Source organism: Stenella coeruleoalba (genome assembly GCF_951394435.1).
Source record: "Stenella coeruleoalba genome assembly, chromosome: 12".
Taxonomy (NCBI): Eukaryota; Metazoa; Chordata; class Mammalia; order Artiodactyla; family Delphinidae; genus Stenella; species Stenella coeruleoalba.
The window spans coordinates 68,732,071-68,751,896 of record NC_137158.1 but is presented as its reverse complement, the minus strand read 5'-3'; the positions used below and the strand labels follow the sequence as shown (position 1 = coordinate 68,751,896).

The window sequence follows — 19,826 nt, the reverse complement described above, 5'->3', positions numbered from 1 at the left end:
TACTTAACTGGGTGCCAGATTTATTTGAGTGGGACTGAAGCGTGGCCAAGGGAGTGGGCACACTTTTAGAAAAATGGCAACTCTTCCAAGTAATATCATTTTCTTTTCTTCTGCTCAATTCCCTTATTTCCATTACCACTGAAATAGCCACGCAGAGGGTAGTGTCTTTTTCAATATTACCCTCCTCTGAAAAATGCACTGAGCCTGCTAGACAATGCCTGCCTTTCTTTACCAACCGAAGGACTCCTATGGGCTGGAGCGTCATCCACAGGAAAGCCAAAAGTCATATCCTCTTGCAAAATATCCTACTCCTTTCAGAGCACTCAAAGGCATTAGGGAAAATCTTAAATGTCAATGTGAAGCTGTGTTTGGAATACCATTCCGTGGTTGGCAATGGATGCCAACAATGAATTTGCGTGGGTTTGGTTACCGTATAAAGAAATCTCAGAGAAGGAAATGATAACTGGCTGTTTTCTTTTCATATGAGGATTGCTCGAATATTGCATTTTTAGACATATCAATCAATTGGGAAAACCAGAGATTTACTTTTAACACACAGTTAGAGTATGAAAAATGAAATGAATCTACACAATCATAGAGAAGTAATGTAGCTGTAATGAACCACATTACCATGGCTCTTTATAGCTCCAAGTAGATCTTTATGGAGAAAATTTGGGTAAAATTGCAGGTATATACAATAATACATTTGATGGTTTATAATAATATTCTGAGATCCAAGGAAAATATTTCCCTATCTTATAAGCATTTTCATACATTTAAGTAATACAGCACAAGCCCAGGAATTTACGCCATTGTTGGTAGAGTAAGATGGCTAAGTAAAAGTATCACCTAGCAAAAAAAGACAAATGTCATTATCAAACTTTGGCTTAAACTTTGAAAGCCTTATGGATTTTCAAGTGAATTTTTTTCCCTAAGTGTAAGTTGAGGAGAGCAGCAAAGAGACTTTGAATACTAGACAGACATGCCATGCCCAGGAATAGATCTATGGTGCAAACAGTCTGCATTGCAGAATTTTTTTCAGTTTCCAAGATAAAGCAACTGAAGACAAGAGATTAATGAAAAGAGTCCATGTTCTTATTGGTTCATGAATATGAACCAGTATCCCAAAGGACCCATTACTCCTGTTTTCTCCAATCTACCTTTCTATACGCCTCAGAAACTCCAAGAAGGAGAGTGATTTTATGGATAGAAGTTAGTTGAAGGCTGTCCAAGGATGGTGTTGGAGAGAATAGTATATGCTCAGATATGTTTAAAATCTCATGTAAAGGGTTCATGTGAAATAGGAGTGATTTCCAATTCCCTAGTAATATTCTTAATTAAGCCTTTCACTGAAGTGAAAAGTTAGACACTGTAGTTCAGAGGAATGTAGACCAGAGGTGTCCCTGATACTTCTGGGATCTCCAGCTCAGACAGAAGGACAGAAGCTCTTCTCTGAACAGCAGTAGGGAGCATGGCACTGGGTTTATCTAATTTCATGATGAAATGGTAGGACATCTTAGGCAGGTTTGTCATAGAAATTTAAAAGGAGGAGGTTTTCCTGACCAAAGCTATTTGTATAATTGTCATTTTCTACTGGGATCAAAGCTGTGAATTTTAAAACATTTTCTGTATAATAAATGCTATTGGAGTACAGGACGGTCTTCTGTTAAGATCAGCAAAATTGATTTTTTTAAATAAAATTGTAGGCGTGACTTTTTTGACGAGCCCTTTTCTAAAATTTAAACCCATCAAAAATTAAATAACTATTGTAGATAATTTTTGTTCTGACCATTAATTGTCTACTTTTGAATTTTATGTAAATTGCTTTTCTTCGTCTCTGATCTGTTCTTTAATAGCAAAATATTATTGCTTTTCCTTGAAGTTTATTTGGTGATTCTCTTTTTATGATATGTCCTTAGTGAATAAGAATTGTATATGTCTGGTTTAGGGTGTAATAGTTTTAATTTTTTACTATAAACCATAAAAATTAAATCTGATTTAAAAAGTTATTGCTTTGTTGCTAAATGAAAACACTACATTCTATTTAATTATTAAATATAGTATCCCAGTCCTGTTTTTTATAAAATTTTATGTACATGTTTAACTTGAAGTCCGTGTTTTAAGCAAAATTATATATTTTATGTAAACCAAGGAATGGGAAGTGACCATATGCCTAATTTTCACTTGTGAGGTTCTTACTTTCCTTAAAAGTAATGCTTCTCAAAGAACAAAGTAAAACAGTTGTATGTCATGAGAATTAATCATGTTCTCACGAGGAGCTGTCTTCATTAATACTTTAATATAAAGATTTTGAACATCATTTACACTATGGGTTTGTTTGAAATCCATACAAAACTCAAATATTCTCCCAGGACCATGAAATACTCAAGCATTGGAAGTATTGGAGTCAAGTGAAAATATTTAGGAGAAAATATTCTTGAAGATGTATTATTTTACATTGTGATAAAACTTAGCAGTGGAGCTGGGGGTGGCAGGTGCTAGTTGGGGAGGTGAGACCCCTTAGCCTTGGCGGTCTGCCAAACCTGGATTTGATTCTGGTTCTGACCCTAAGTATCATCCTCAACTGTATATATGGGTAATAACACCTGTGGCGTAGGACCGTCATGAAGCTCTATACAGTATAACTCTACCAGTGCATGTAGTAAGCACACAGTAAATAGCAGTCATCATCCTTGTTATCACCATCAACAGAACTGCATACATAGATCAATACCATGATAAGATAATAAATATGAAAAGCAGCCTAGAAGTTATTCAGTTCAAGCTCTGACTCTGAATTAAGGAAAGATATGCAAAAGTTTCTGACTTGTATTGGAAATACACTGTACTTCCACTTTGGAGGGTGTTACCTCTAAAGGTCTGACAGAGGTTGTGTCTACATGAACCTCAAGTAGGTAGTTCATTAAACAAAAATTCAGCCAATTTGGGCTTAACGATGCTTATTCTTCTTATTTGCATTGAAGTCTAACAAAGCCATCACTTCTCTTTCAGTGTTTGCCTCTTTACCCATAGAGGGATTCATAGGAAAATCACTGTATGGGGAAAAATGTAATTCAATAATAAAACTTTTTAGCAAACCAAAGTTAATATGCTTGTTGTTTAGTTTTCTGACAACTGCTTTACAAACCTACTGTGCTTCATGGCTATTAGCAGAAAGACTTTTTGATTATAGATACCTTGCTACAAATACGCGGGGGCTTCTGATTTCTCATCCAAAAGATTTATTGTTCCTGTGGGAATTTCCATGTTTTCCACCCTTTCTAAGTGCAACTACTATCATCATCAAAGTAGCATTCTATATTAGGGACAAAATTGGTCATGGAAATAAAATCAGTATTTGAGTTTTAGTTTGGAAAAATACAGTACGTTTACATGGTGGCATCCTTTTTCTTAACCAGTATTTTATTTAAAATGTGAACATGCCCGGGTTAAAAAAATAAGCAAAAATAAAGATTATCAAAAATCATAAGGTTAAAAGTAGAAATCCCTTCCTGTGTCCGTTCTTCTGACTCCCTGGCTCCATTTATGTGATTTAACCAATGTAAAAGCTGTTTGGCATTCTTGCAGAAATTTTCTGTTTATTGCTTGTTTTTCTTTTACACAAATGGGATTATAAAATACATTCTAGGGTGCAATAAACTTTTTTTTTTCACATCTAATGTTACTATCTCCTGAATGAGCTTTTATATTAGTACTTATAGCTATACTTACTTTTTTTTTAATGGCTGAGTTTATGACTGACTTAATCCTTGTACATATAACTTTGTGCATTTGTGTACATCCATGAGGATACATTTCCAGCAATGGAATTTCTGAGCCAGAGGGTATGAGCTTTCTTACTTTGATAAGCACTGCTACATTGCCTATCAAGGAAGTACCTCAGCTATCGTCGTAATTGATAGAGTTGAGCATTGAAGTTCTCAGAATCCTCTGGGTACGATATTGGCCATTCCCTTATGGAAATTGAGTATTCACTTAAAATCTGATAGTTTCTAAGTTGTCAAGTTTTCCTGAGCCATTCACAGTCATCTGGAGGACTCCTTCACTTTGCTGTCATGCAAATTTCCTGAAAAGGATATTTATACATTTAAATGTTTAAACCTATAGGTTGAATTTTTTAAAAACCCACTATTCTCTGGGCTTCCCTGGTGGCGCGGTGGTTGAGAGTCCGCCTGCCGATGCAGGGGACACGGGTTCGTGCCCTGGTCCGGGAGGATCCCACATGCCGCGGAGCGGCTGGGCCCGTGAGCCATGGCCACTGAGCCTGCGCGTCCAGAGCCTGTGCTCCGCAACGGGAGAAGCCGCAGCAGTGAGAGGCCCGCATACCGCAAAAAAAAAAAAAAAAAAAAAAAAAAACCACCGTTCTCAACTTTTTAATATCTAAAGAACTAGAACCAGGCTTATTGTGTCAAAAGTCTAAGATGTTTTAATATATTAATCTTATATCTTAGAAAATATGAATCTGAAGTTTAAAAAATTTTTTTCTCCTTGAGTTGTTTTTGGACACAGTGACAATCAGTATTAGGTTTACTGCTTTAGTTCAGTGTTTTCTAAAGCAGTTACCTGCTGATTTTTTAGAGCACATAACATTGTGAGCCCTACATATAATGAACGTTAAATTGACATTTGCATACAACAGTGTTGTAGTTTGATGGAACAATCTTTCCTAACTGCATTTATTTTCTACCCAGGAAGCGTCAAGACAATCATGCCCATGAGAACTCTAAACCATTCAGGTAATCATTATATTTTCTAATTGTCCCCAAAATATGTTTTGTTGTCCATATTATGAAGGTTTTATAACTATTTTATTTAGATGCACTTTTCTGCCTTTTCCAAAGTTCTGTGGCAATCTTTGATTCTTACAGGTTTAGTCTAGCTCTAATCACTCCTAATCACCAATTTTAAGCTGTATATTTTTATTAACATTACATATAATACATATGACATTTTATATTAACTGTTGTATTACATACTTATAAATTATATTATATTATACATTTAACATATATTTTATATTAACCTATGAAATATATCTATATAGAGAAATATGTAGTACACTTAGCATGTAAGTCATAAAACTGGGTTAGAAATAGCTGTAAATTTATTTTAATGAAGCCTTTTAAAAATCTTATGATTTTATAAATAATATGTATCAAAAGTTTTCCTTTAAATGCTTTTCTGACCAAAATTAAGGGGTATTTAAAAGGATGACCAAAAGTTAAGCATTGAGGAGATATATGCTTATGACTTAATGCTGTTTGCAATGAATAACCTTTCATTGTGGGATTAACGTAACAACCATAAAAAGGATTTCTTGGAGTAGAAAACATTTCAATTTATCCAATTTCAGGCTGTTTATTTAGGAACGGTTTTGGTTTCTTGCTTGATAACTACTATGACCATCTCTTTGTGTTTCGTTCTCTTTCAGACCATTTTATCTTAGTGAAACTGGCAACTGAACTTTGCTCTAGTTGATGGGCAAAATTTCTCCTAGAATATTCATCACCCCAATATCACCCTAGTTGAAAATATTCAAATGCCATAAGAGATCTTTATAGATTTGCACTTAGCTTTTGGATGGACATTTCTACAATGGAGAGAACTGTGTTATAGCCCTGGTCCAAGGACATTACCATCTAATGCCCATAGACTACGGTGTGGGTGTGGAAGGTTCCAAAGAGAAGGAACACTCAGCAAGTTTGCAGACACCCTGGAACATGGAAGCAAGCAAGCTTTGAAAGGCGCAGCTTTGAAGACACTCCATGAGTCTGCACGGCTTTCAAGCGAACTAGCACTTGAGACCTTGTGTAACAAAATGGACACTGGGGACACAGCTCTAGGACAAAAAGCTACCTCAAGGTCTGGAGAAACTGATAAAGCATCAGGTAGATGGAGACAGGAACAATCAGCTGTTATTAAGATGAGCACTTTTGGCAGTCAAGAAGGACAGCAGCAACCACAAATAGATCCTGAGCATATTGGAAACACAGCATCAGCACAACTCTTTGGTTCTGGGAAACTGGCCTCACCTGGCGAAGTGGCACAGCAAGTCACAGAGAAGCAATACCCACCGCACCGTCTGAGTCCTTATTCATGCCAACATTCCCTCTCTTTCCCTCAGCACTCATTGCCACAGGGGGTCATGCACAGCAACAAGCCACATCAGAGCCTTGAAGGCCCTCCGTGGCTTTTCCCTGGCCCTTTGCCATCTGTTGCCTCCGAGGACTTATTTTCCTTTCCTATACACGGCCACAGTGGTGGTTATCCTAGAAAAAAGATTTCAAGTCTGAACCCTGCTTATAGCCAATACTCCCAGAAAAGTATCGAACAGTCGGAAGATGCTCACAAAAAAGAGCACAAACCCAAAAAGCCCGGCAAGTACATTTGCCCTTACTGCAGCAGGGCATGTGCCAAACCCAGCGTATTGAAAAAACACATCAGGTCCCATACTGGTGAGCGGCCATATCCATGTATACCTTGTGGTTTCTCTTTCAAGACAAAGAGCAATTTGTACAAGCACAGGAAGTCACATGCCCATGCAATTAAGGCAGGATTAGTCCCTTTCACAGAGTCAGCTGTATCTAAATTGGACCTAGAGGCCGGTTTTATTGACGTAGAAGCAGAAATACATTCAGACGGTGAACAGAGTACAGACACAGATGAGGAGAGTTCTTTGTTTGTGGAGGCTTCTGACAAAATGAGTCCCGGCCCACCCATGCCGCTGGATATCGCCAGCAGAGGTGTCTATCATGGGTCACTGGAAGAATCACTGGGAGGTCCGATGAAGGTGCCGATTTTGATTATCCCCAAAAGCGGGATTCCTTTACCTAATGAAAGCTCTCAGTATATTGGCACTGATATGCTACCAAATCCGTCTTTAAATACTAAGGCTGATGACTCTCACACAGTTAAACAGAAACTTGCACTAAGACTGTCAGAGAAAAAAGGACAAGATTCTGAGCCATCTCTAAACCTTCTGAGCCCGCACAGTAAAGGAAGCACTGACTCTGGTTACTTTTCCCGCTCAGAAAGTGCAGAGCAGCAGATAAGCCCTCCAAACACAAATGCAAAGTCTTATGAAGAAATCATCTTTGGAAAATACTGTCGGCTTAGTCCGAGAAATACACTCAGTGTTACAACCACAAGTCAGGAGCGCGCCACGATGGGTAGGAAGGGCACCATGGACTCATTACCTCACGTTAACACCAGGTTAGATGTCAAGATGTTTGAAGATCCTGTTTCACAGCTGATCCCAAGCAAGGGAGAGATCGACCCCAGTCAGACAAGCATGCTGAAATCCACTAAATTCAACAGCGAGTCAAGACAGTCCCAGACTATTCCATCATCTATCAGGAATGAAGGAAAACTTTATCCAGCCAGTTTCCAAGGCAGCAGCCCAGTTCTCCTAGAAGCTCCTGTTGACTCTTCACCCCTTATTAGAAGCAACTCAATGCCAACTTCTTCAGCAACAAATTTAAGTCTTCCTCCTTCTTTGAGAGGAAGTCACTCATTTGATGAACGGATGACTGGTTCTGATGATGTGTTCTATCCAGGGACTGTAGGAATACCCCCTCAGCGCATGTTAAGAAGACAAGCGGCTTTTGAGCTGCCTTCGGTACAGGAGGGGCACGTGGAAGCAGAACACCATGGCAGGATGTCAAAGAGCATCACGGGTCCATCCTTGAAGGAAAAGAAGTTGATTCCTGGGGACAGGGTTGGGTATGACTATGATGTCTGTCGGAAACCCTATAAGAAGTGGGAGGATTCTGAGACACCGAAGCAGAGCTACAGGGATGTTTCCTGCATCAGCCCCTTGAAACACGGCGGAGAGTATTTCATGGATCCCTCGGTGCCATTGCAGGGAGTGCCAACCATGTTTGGAACTACTTGTGAAAATCGAAAACGCCGGAAAGAGAAGAGTGTAGGGGACGAGGAGGACACCCCGATGATCTGCAGTAGCGTCGTCAGCACACCCCTGGGCATCGCGACTTCAGATTTCGAGCCCAAATTGCAGATGCAGGAAGGAGCCAGGAGTGGATTCGGCCTGGCTGGACAGGAAAACCCTTCTCATGGTCACTCGGAGCGCTTTGACCCGTGTCGACCCCCGCTGCAATCTGGAAGTCCATCGCTTGGGTCAGAGGAGTCACCCGCAGCTGCTGATTCAGACAAGCCATCAGACGGAGGGGGCAGGAAGCCTCCCGGCAATGTGATCTCTGTGATTCAGCATACGAACTCGCTGAGCCGCCCCAATTCATTTGAGAGGTCCGAGTCCGCTGAACTCGCCGCTAGCGCCCAGGAGAAAGCCTCGTCACCTTCCGAGACCTGTGACAGTGAGATCTCAGAAGCCCCGGTGAGCCCAGAGTGGGCTCCGCCCGGGGAGACCACGGAAGGCGGGGGGAAGCCATCCCCTTCGCAGCAGGTCGCGCAGCCGCCCTACCACGCGCAGCCCCGCCTCGTGCGTCAGCACAACATCCAGGTCCCCGAGATCCGCGTGACCGAGGAGCCTGACAAGCCAGAGAAGGAGAAGGAGGCCCAGAGTAAAGAGGCAGAAAAGCCGGTGGAGGAATTTCAGTGGCCCCAGAGAAGTGAGACCCTCTCCCAGCTCCCGGCCGAGAAGCTGCCGCCCAAAAAGAAGCGTTTGCGGCTCGCGGACATGGAGCACTCCTCCGGGGAATCCAGCTTTGAATCCACAGGCACCGGCCTCTCCCGCAGCCCCAGTCAGGAAAGTAACTTGTCGCACAGCTCCAGTTTCTCCATGTCTTTCGAAAGAGAAGAAACCATGAAGCTTGCGGCACCTCCCAAGCCGGATGAGTTTGGGAAGCACTCAGAGTTTTTGACGGTCCCTGCTGGTTCGTACTCGTTGTCCGTCCCCGGCCACCACCACCAAAAGGAGATGCGACGCTGCTCGTCCGAGCAGATGCCTTGTCCCCACCCAACGGAAGTCCCAGAAATTCGGAGCAAATCATTCGATTATGGGAATCTGTCCCATGCTCCGGTGGCAGGGGCGTCGGCATCCGCGTTGTCCCCATCCCGGGAGAGAAAGAAATGCTTTCTGGTGCGGCAGGCTTCTTTCAGTGGCTCTCCCGAGATCGCCCAGGGGGAGGCCGCCGCGGATCTGAGCGTAAAGCAGGAACAGCTAGAACATCTGCACGGCAGCCTCAGGGCCACGTGGCACCACGCCCCGTGCTCTGTGCTTCCTGCCCTTCAGGCAGAGGACCCAGGGAAGCAGGTGGTGGGTCCTTGTGCCCAGCTGAGCTCAGGACCACTCCACCTGGCCCAGCAACAGATCATGCACCTGGATAGTCAGGAGTCTCTGAGAAATCCCTTCATACAACCGACATCCTATATTCCAAGCAAGCACTTGACTGAACAGCCACATTTATTTCCACATCAAGAGACTCTTCCGTTCTCTCCAATCCAGAACACCTTGTTTCAGTTCCAATATCCTACCGTCTGTATGGTTCATTTCCCAGCTCAGCAGCCCCCCTGGTGGCAGGCACACTTCCCCCATCCCCTGGCTCCGCACGCTCCAAAGAGCTATGGAAAGCCTTCTTTCCAGGCAGAAGTTCACCCCAGCTACCCCTTGGAGCCTGTGGCGGAGCACACTGGAAAGAAATCCGCTGATTATGCGCACACGAAAGAGCAAACCTACCCGGGTTATTCAGGAACATCAGGGCTACACTCCAAGAACCTTCTTCCAAAGTTTCCGTCAGGGGAGAGCACCAAGTCAACAGATACTCCCTCCGAGCAGGTTCTTCAAGAAGAGTTCACCTCAGCAAACGCTGGGCCTTTACAGTCCTTACCAGGAACAGTGGTTCCTGTTAGGATCCAGACCCACGTACCGTCCTATGGGAGTGTCATGTACACAAGCATTTCTCAGATGCTTGGGCAGAACAGCCCTGCCATTGTCATATGCAAAGTCGACGAGAATGTGACCCAAAGAACACTGGTAACCAACCCGGCCATGCAAGGGATAGGATTTAACATTGCCCAGGTGTTGGGGCAGCACGCAGGCTTGGAAAAGTGCCCCATCTGGAAAGTACCTCAGACCATACCCCTTGGCTTGGAATCCTCGATCCCCTTATGTTTACCTTCCACCTCTGACAGCGTCGCCACCCTGGGAGGCAGCAAGCGGATGCTTTCTCCAGCCAGCAGCTTGGAACTCTTCATGGAAACAAAGCAGCAGAAAAGGGTCAAGGAAGAAAAGATGTATGGACAGATCGTGGAGGAGCTTAGCGCCGTGGAGCTGACCAACTCAGACATCAAAAAGGATCTCTCCCGCCCACAGAAGCCCCAGCTGGTTCGACAGGGCTGTGCTTCTGAGCCAAAGGATGGCTTGCCGTCAGCGTCATCGTCCTTCTCCTCGCTGTCCCCTTCCTCATCTCAAGACCACCCGTCCGCCAGCGTGCCCTTGAGGGAGCCCTTCCCTCCAAGCTCCAGGGCACCCGCTCTGGGGCAGAAGTCCAGTGGGCCTTCTGAAAGCAAAGAGTCCTCAGATGAGTTAGACATTGACGAGACGGCGTCTGATATGAGCATGAGCCCGCAGACTTCCTCATTGCCACCCGGGGACAGTCAGCTGGAAGAGCAAGGGAAGGGCCAGAAGCTGCCTGCCGGCGTGCTGGTCCCCAGAGCATCCGACCCAAGCGGGAAAGTGGCAAATTCGACTCTTCTTTTCACGGACGTGGTAGATTTCCAGCAGATTCTGCAGTTCCCCAGTCTGCGGACAACAACGACTGTGAGTTGGTGCTTCTTGAATTATACAAAACCCAATTATGTGCAACAGGCCACCTTCAAATCCTCGGTATATGCTTCATGGTGCATTAGTTCCTGTAACCCAAACCCATCAGGATTGAACACCAAGACCACGCTGGCTCTTCTGAGGTCCAAGCAAAAAATCACCGCAGAAATTTATACCCTGGCCGCTATGCACAGGCCTGGAGCCGGCAAGCTTACGTCATCAAGTGCTTGGAAGCAGTTTGCTCAGGTAACAAATATTGTTTCTGAAAGCACTCTGTGTTGTGGATTTGACTGCTGAGCAGAATACGTAGTGAAGGATGTACGGAAAAAACATACAAGTAAAATGAAGACCAGAGCTGGGGAGGGGGTCCTCTGCAAACGGGCCTTACCCATTGACCCTGAACTTAGTTATGAGGGGTCAGTACCAGTCAGTACTTAGGAAAGTACCAAGCACAAAGTATCTCCTCAGCCGGGTGCAGTGAAATTCCACCGCAGGGGCTAATTCCTTGGAGTTCCTCTCCGTTCCAACCTGTGTTAGTGACCTAGCAGACCGACTTTCCTTTGATGTGAGGACTTCAGGAAATTGTGAAATGAGGACATAGAACAGGGAGTGGACACAGGAGAGGAAAGATCAGGAAGGAGGCTGCCGGGTGTTAGAACTGAACTTTGTGAACTTCTGAGGGAGGGGTTGTTCCCATTGGCTATTGTTTTACTAAAATTTATTTTTAATATATTTCTCTCAAAACTCATTTTTCCAAGGGATTAGCAGGTTCGTTCCTACATGAACAATTATTGCCTTACATGTAGGATTATAAGAATATTAATAAGGGCCACTTTGGAATTTATGCTAAATTAATAAAGAAGTACATGGAGGTCTTAAACAAAAATATATAATAAATAAAATATAAAATATATTTACTCACTTCAGTTACCATTTCTCTTTAATAATTTTTGAGAATATTTTCTAAACGTATAGAGATTGCTTGAATTGCTACTTCCAAAAACAGAACATGTTTTTAACATTGTTATTAGTGTTGTACAGTGTACGTGCTAGTGGGGTCTTGTTGGTTTTTTTTTTTAACAGAATGTTGAATTTATTCTGTAGAAACTGTCATCTTTTCTGATTTTATCCCCGTTGTCCCTTATTTTATGTAGCCAGCCTATGGCCTTTTAGCATGGAGTTTAGGCTGATTTTCAGAGATCATGGAAGAGTGGGATGTGTGCGCTTCCTCTGTGTCTTAGGGAATGCATACGAAATGATTCTCTCTTTTTGGCCTACAGATGAAACCTGATGCGACCTTTTTATTTGGCAGCAAGCTAGAAAGGAAACTAATGGGAAATATCTTAAAGGAAAGAGGGAAAGGAGATATTCATGGAGATAAGGATATTGGATCCAAACAAGCTGAGCCCATTCGAATTAAAATCTTTGAAGGAGGGTAAGGAAACACATGTGCAAATGTAAAGTATTCCATTAAATTCAGCATAAATGGTCCTGAGTGTCTGCATGGAAAAGTCGTATCTCCTCTGGTCTGAAGCATAAAGCAAATTCCTTTTTCTATACACATTTCTGAAGTCTGTCTGGTAATAGATAATGAGCTCGTGCCCTTGCTTTCATGACTTGCTTTTAATGAAAATGTCCCTATTGTATATGGTTCGAACTTCTGCCTTAAATTTTCATACCTCTAATTCAATATGAAATCGACTAAATTGCTGGACTCCTGATATTGTCTAAGTTTGTTCATTCTTTGGTATTACTTTGATAGGCATTTGTTGTGTTAGTAATGGACATATTTTTATTCTATGCTTACAAAAATGCAGTCATGCACACTCATGTATAAACCTAGAAACTAGTTTTATTTTATTGTTTTTATTATTACGTAAAGTCCAGACCTTATTGGGATTTCACCAGTTCCTTCAAAACCCTCTTTCTGTTCTAGTATCCAAGCCAGGGCACCACTTCGCATTTAGTTGTCATGTTTCCCCAAACTTCTCTGGTCTGTGACAGTTTCTCTGTCTTTAGGAATTTCTTTTTAAGTGTTGAATTCTGAGTTGCAGAAACTCAAGTAATAAGGTTCAATGATTTTGTTGTCTATCTAGTTAAGAAACACTGCATGTATGTGTAATGTCCAGTTTTAGATTTTGATAGAAAGGTATCTTAAATCTAGTCACAGGGGAGAAAAAGCCCAGACTTCTGCTTTAAAATTTAAAAATTTTAAAGGATGTTAACCACATTTGGGGATGGTGATGTGTCTACCTTATCTTTGCAACAGATCTATAATCTACATATTTCCATGAGCATGATTTTATTCTAATTATATTTGGAGAACAAAATAATGTTATCTGTTTGACTCTAAAATGTTGAGTGGCTGGTGATACGAAGTATCAGTTTCTCACATAGATTTACCAGTTTGGAGATGGTTTATCAAAGTTGGTTCCCTGGTAAGGTTGACCCCCTTGGATGAATGCCTAGTATTGTCACCACTAAAGCCACAGCTGTTTGTAGTCATGAAGCTTGTCTCAGTATTTTTTCACATTCCTCATCTTTTAACACAAACAAGAGAAATAGAGATTTTATCTTTATAGAGACTGAGTGATCCCTGTGACTGAATCAACGCTTACATTCATCAGTCTTCTTCATAACAGCGCACTTGTACTAGATTAGCGAGACTTTCACAGTGACTGTATGATTTGGGGAGCCCCTCTCCACTAACGAAGGACACAAATGAAAAAGCATATGTGAACATTTTATTGCTGTGTTTTGATGATCCAAAAGGATTGGGCCATATTTAATTTTCTCCTCATTTCATTGTCCAACGTTATGGGCTATGTCCCAATCATTCTTTTTTTTTTTTTAAACATCTTTATTGCAGTATAATTGCTTTACAATGCTGTGTTAGTTTCTGCTTTATAACAAAGTGAATCAGTTATACATATACATATATACCCATATCCCCTCCCTCTTGCGTCTCCCTCCCACCCTCCCTGTCTCACCCCTCTAGGTGGTCACAAAGCACCCGAGCTGATCTCCCTGTGCTATGCGGCTGCTTCCCACAAGCTATCTATTTTACATTTGGTAGTATATATAAGTCCTCAAGTCCATTCTCTACGTCTGTATCTTTATTCCTGCCCTGCCCCTAGCTTCTTCAGAACTATATACATATATATATATATATATATATTTTTTTTTTTTTTTAGATTCCATATATATGTGTTAGCTTATGGTATTTGTTTTTCTGTTTCTGACGTACTTCACTCTGTATGACAGACTCTACGTCCATTCACCTCACTACAAATAACTCAATTTCGTTTCGTTTTATGGCTGAGTAATATTCCATTGTATATATGTGACACATCTTCTTTATCCATTCATCTGTCGATGGACACTTAGGTTGCTTCCATGTCCTGGCTATTGTAAATAGAGCTACAGTGAACATCGTGGTACATGACTGTTTTTGATTTATGGTTTTCTCAAGGTATATGCCCAGTAGTGGGATTGCTGTGTCGTATGGTACTTCTATTTTTAGTTTTTTAAGGAACCTCCATACTTTTCTTCATAGTGGCTGTATCAATTTACATTCCCACCAACAGTGCAAGAGTGTTCCCTTTTCTCCACACCCTCTCCAGCATTTATTGTTTGTAGATTTCTTGATGATGGCCATTCTGACTGGTGTGAGGTGATACCTCATGGTAGTTTTGATTTGCCTTTCTTTGATAATTAGTGATGTTGAGCATCCTTTCATGTGTTTGTTGGCAATCTGTATATCTTCTTTGGAGAAATGTCTATTTAGGTCTTCTGCCCATTTAGAGATTGCGTTGTTTGTTTTTTTGATGTTGAGCTGCATGAGCTGCTTGTAAATTTTGGAGATTAATCCTTTGTCAGCTGCTTCATTTGCAAATATCTTCTCCCATTCTGAGGGTTGTCTTTTCATCTTGTTTATGGTTTCCACTGCTGTGCAAAAACTTTGAAGTTTTATTAGGTCCCATTTGTTTATTTTTGTTTTTATTTCCATTTATCTAGGAGGTGGGTCAAAAAGGATCTTACTGTGATTTATGTCATAGAGTGTTCTGCCTATGTTTTCCTCTAAGAGTTTTATAGTGTCTGGCCTTACATTTAGGTCTAAAGACCTAAATCCATTTTGAGTTTATTTTTGTGTATGGTGTTAGGGAGTGTTCTAATTTCACTCTTTTCCATGTAGCTGTCCAGTTTTCCCAGCACCACTTATGGAAGAGGCTGTCTTTTCTCCATTGTATATTCTTCCCTCCTTTATCAAAAATAAAGTGACCATATGTGTGTGGGTTTATCTCTGGGCTTTCTATCCCGTTCCATTGATCTATATTTCTGTTTTTGTGCCAGTACCATGCTGTCTTGATTACTGTAGCTTTGTAGAATAGTCTGAAGTCTGGGAGCCTGATTCCTCCAACTCCGTTTTTCTTCCTCAAGATTGGTTTGGCTATTCGGAGTCTTTTGTGTTTCCATAGAAATTGTGAAATATTTTGTTCTACTTCTGTGAAAAGTGCCATTGGTAGTTTGATAGGGATTGCATTGAATCTGTAGATTGCTTTGGGTAGTATAGTCATTTTCACAATGTTGACTCTTCCAGTCCAAGAACATGGTATATCTCTCCATCCGTTTGTATTATCTTTAATTTCTTTCATCAGTGTCATATAGTTTTCTGCATACAGGTCTTTTGTCTCCTTAGTCAGGTTTATTCCTAGGTATTTTATTCTTTTTGTTGCAATGGTAAATGGGGTGTTTCCTTAATTTCTCGTTCAGATTTTTCATCATTAGTGTATAGGAATTCAAGAGATTTCTGTGCATTAATTTTGTATCCTGCTACTTTACCAAATTCATTGATTAGCTCTAGTAGTTTTCTGGTAGCATCTTTAGGATTCTCTATGTATAGTATCATGTCATCTGCAAACAGTGGCACCTTTACTTCTTCTTTTCTGATTTGGATTCCTTTTATTTATTTTTCTTCTCTGATTGCTGTGGCTAAAACTTCCAAAACTATGTTGAATAATAGTGGTGAGAGTGGGCAACCTTGTCTTGTTCCTGATCTTAGTGGAAATGGTTTCCGTTTTTCACCATTGAGAATGATGTTGGCTGTGGATTTGTCATGTATGGCCTTTATTTTGTTGAGGTAAGTTCCCTCTATGCCTACTTTCTAGAGGGTTTTTATCATAAATGGGTGTTGAATTTGTCAAAAGCTTTTTCTGCATCTATTGAGATGATCATATGGTTTTTATCCTTCAGTTTGTTAATATGGTGTATCACATTGATTGATTTGCATATATTGAAGAATCCTTGCATTCCTGGAATAAACCCCACTTGATCATGGTGGATGATCCTTTTAATGTGCTGTTGGATTCTGTTTGCTAGTATTTTGTTGAGGATTTTTGCATCTATGTTCATCAGTGATATTGGCCTGTAGTTTTCTTTCTTTGTGACATCTTTGTCTGATTTTGGTATCAGGGTGATGGTGGCCTCATAGAATGAGTTTGGGGATGTTCCTCCCTCTGCTATATTTTGGAAGAGTTTGAGAAGGATAGGTGTTAGCTCTTCTCTAAATGTTTGATAGAATTCACCTGTGAAGCCATCTGGTCCTCCGCTTTTGTTTGTTGGAGGATTTTTAATCACAGTCTCAGTTTCAGTGCTTGTGATTGGTCTGTTTATATTTTCTATTTCTTCCTGGTTCAGTTCAGGAGGTTGTGCTTTTCTAAGAATTTGTCCTTTTCTTCCAGGTTGTCCATTTTATTGGCGTATAGTTGCTTGTAGTAATCTCTCATGATCCTTTGTATTTCTGCAGTGTCCGTTATTACTTCTCCTTTTTCATTTCTAATTCTATTAATTTGAGTCTTCTCCCTTTTTTTCTTGATGAGTCTGCCTAGTGGTTTGTCAATTTTATCTTCTCAAAGAAGCAGCTTTTAGTTTTATTGATCTTTGCTATTGTTTCCTTCATTTCTTTTTCATTTATTTCTGATCTGATCTTTATGATTTCTTTCCTTCTGCTAACTTTGGGGGTTTTTTTTGTTCTTCTTTCTCTAATTGCTTTAGGTGTAAGGTTAGGTTGTTTATTTGAGATCTTTCTTATTTCTTGAGGTAAGATTGTATTGCTATAAATGTCCCTCTTAGAACTGCTTTTGCTGCCTCCCATAGGTTTTGGGTCATCATGTTTTCATTGTCATTTGTTTCTAGGTATTTTTTCATTTCCTCTTTGATTTCTTCAGTGATCTCTTGGTTATTAAGCAGTGTATTGTTTAGCCTCCATGTGTTTGTATATTTTACAGATTTTTTCCTGTAATTGATATCATTCCTTAATCTGTGATCCATCTTCTGCCTGGTGGTAATCAGCTGTTTATTCCAAGAAGCGTGTTACCACCTCTTATTTTGCCGATTGCAAAGTGATAAGTTCAAAAAAAAAAGTATTACTGACCAAATTTTTAAGTGTATGTGTTTCTTATTACTATTTAATTCATAGACTTAGTAATTTAATTAAACATACCTTTTAATTATTTTTTTAAATCCATTAATTCTTTTTTCCTTTTAATTTTTAGATTTTATTTTATTTTTTTATACAGCAGGTTCTTACTAGTCATCAATTTTATACATATCAGTGTATACATGTCAATTCCAATCGCCCAATTCATCATATCTTTTAATTATTTTTTCAAAATCCATTAATTCTTGTATCAAGTAAATTCATGGGTCTGCAGAACTGTTGAAGGGTAAATATTTTATTTGTGCAGACTTTTCTAATATGGTTATATTTTATACAAAATTTACTCTATTTTCATTCTGGAAGCAAGTTAATCAGCTGAGACATTAAAATAGTGTTATTTGAAGATAATACATTGTACATCAAGTACAATGATGGGCCTGGGCCACAGTAAGCTTAAAGTACCCTTCCCTGAAGAAAAGTTGCTTTCTATAAAATTATTTGTTTTATTCTATATTCCTTAGGTAATTTCATCCTAAGGTAATTTCATCCTTAGGTAATTTCATGCCCTAAGTTTGGGGCAGAGAATAGTGATATTAAAAGATGAAAGATATTTTGCATCTTTAAGTTCTTTTCTTCTTTATTACAAAAGACAATGTGAGATGAAAGATAAAGTTCAAAATAGTTTTGAAGAAAAAGTTGACTTTGGAAATTACTTGTCCCTAAGTGGGAAAGATTTAAAGGAGCAGAAAGCATGCAAAACTGACTATTCATATTTCTGATACTAGTCAATTCTCACCTGGATTGGGACTGAACAAAAGATAATCTTAAGATTAAATAGTATCCATAGCAGAGTGGATATTTAAATATGTTGCATGGATTTTCTCTCTTAAATATTCTTCAGTGGATTTGACAAATGAATTTGAACTTGCTTTTATTTCTGATGATAGATTAGCTAGAACACAATAGAGAAGTTTGCAGTGCTCTTAGAATGTAAGACGAAACAAAACAAAACTGTAAATCTAGTGCCTTTAAGTCAGTCCACACTGAGTTAAGGCATTTTGTAGGTCACTTTACCTTTTGAAGTTATACGAAGAGCCCTTCGAAAGGAATATCTTCCCAAGAATGACATTAGATCCATAATTCTAGCCTGAGATTTAAGAGATAATGGTATTCATTGAGTTATTCAGTAGAATGCTGCTATACTGTATGATAGGTCATGTTTCCCTGTATTCTAAACAAAATGTGATGGATGGTGAGCACTAGATAGGTTTCTTCCATTGATAATTACAGTGAATACCTAAGACTTTGCTCATCTAACTGATTTAATTAAACTAGAGGACCTCGTTTATCCTTTCAAACTTCTCTATTAAATCCTTCCAGAAACGAATGCAAATTTGATTGAAAAATAGAATGTCTAGTTTTCATTATGTAACAGTACCTTCCAGAAGCCACTTGAAATTTAGACTTCACTTTAGTACAGATTCATGGTCCTTGGGAAGAGGAGATCAAATCTGTAGGCAACAGTTGGTGAGCTCAGCTCAGCCTGTGTAAGCTAGAAATTTCTGACTCTCGTGCCAGGATTGTAAAAATAGAGTAGAAACTTGCAATGAAGAATTCTATAATCAGTCATATTTATTCTAGCAAATTCAGAGGGGTATGCACATCTTAGATGATGGAATATTAGCAAATGATATGTGATGATTTAAATATGCTAGTATAACTTTTTGGATGTTTCTTGGCCAGAGGCAGTGAGGTGCACAGCTCTGCAACTCTTTGAGGCTTATATAAGCCCATTGAACATCTGTACGGAGTCCATATATTTACACTTCATAGAAGAGCCAATTCCGTTTTGAACTCCATGTAGAAAAAAATTCCCTTTCATTTACAATGCCAAATCTGTTCTTTCAGGACTTTACTGCATAGATTTCACAGGCTTTGTAGAAATAAAGTTGAATAATTGTAAAAGTCCCTCCTAAAAATTTGTCTTGCAAATGATTAGCTTTTGGTTTGATGTATAACGTGCAAAAGTATTTGGAAACACACTGTATTTTCCCTTTTTTAACAGGTATAAGTCAAATGAAGATTATGTATATGTCAGAGGACGTGGACGTGGAAAGTACATTTGTGAAGAATGTGGAATTCGCTGTAAGAAACCGAGCATGCTCAAAAAGCATATCCGCACTCATACTGATGTCCGGCCTTATGTATGCAAGTTGTGTAATTTTGCCTTCAAAACAAAAGGTACAGGTCTGATTTTTCTTTCTTTTTTTTTTTTTAGAGGAAAAACACTTTTTTTAATGGCTGCTCCAGATTCTGAATACTGTTTTATAACCGTCATCGACAATTAGTTGGTTTTCTTTGTGAAAATGTGACCCCACAAAATGTATTTTCCTCTTCCTGTTAAGTGGTCTGAGGATGTACATGAGACAGTGAGGCTCCTTTTATGACCTAAGTAAGAGCTACAGACTTAGGTCCAGGCTCGTTGTCTCGAAGGAAGTGGCTAAGAATTGCCTGGATAGCTATTACCTCATGTTGGAAATGTTATGTGGTCTAGAGAATCTTTGCACCGGTATTGAAATACTGCAGGGAGATAATCCGTGCCATGGCATTAGAAAAGCAAGGCAG

The 19,826-nt window shown here is 40.0% G+C and overlaps 1 protein-coding gene across 19 annotated transcripts in view; it reads left to right on the top strand.

Moving 5' to 3' along the window:
* HIVEP2 (HIVEP zinc finger 2) overlaps nucleotides 1-19,826 on the top strand; it is a 192,806-nt gene that overhangs the window by 160,407 nt on the left and 12,573 nt on the right. For all 19 annotated transcript variants that reach the window (XM_079939538.1, XM_079939530.1, XM_079939547.1 and 16 more), the window contains 4 exons: nucleotides 4,713-4,757; nucleotides 5,453-11,008; nucleotides 12,043-12,197; nucleotides 19,267-19,442. In XM_079939538.1, coding sequence (XP_079795664.1) covers nucleotides 5,840-11,008; nucleotides 12,043-12,197; nucleotides 19,267-19,442 — 5,500 coding nt within the window. In that variant the 5' untranslated portion in view covers nucleotides 4,713-4,757; nucleotides 5,453-5,839. The remainder of the gene's footprint in view (nucleotides 1-4,712; nucleotides 4,758-5,452; nucleotides 11,009-12,042; nucleotides 12,198-19,266; nucleotides 19,443-19,826) is intronic.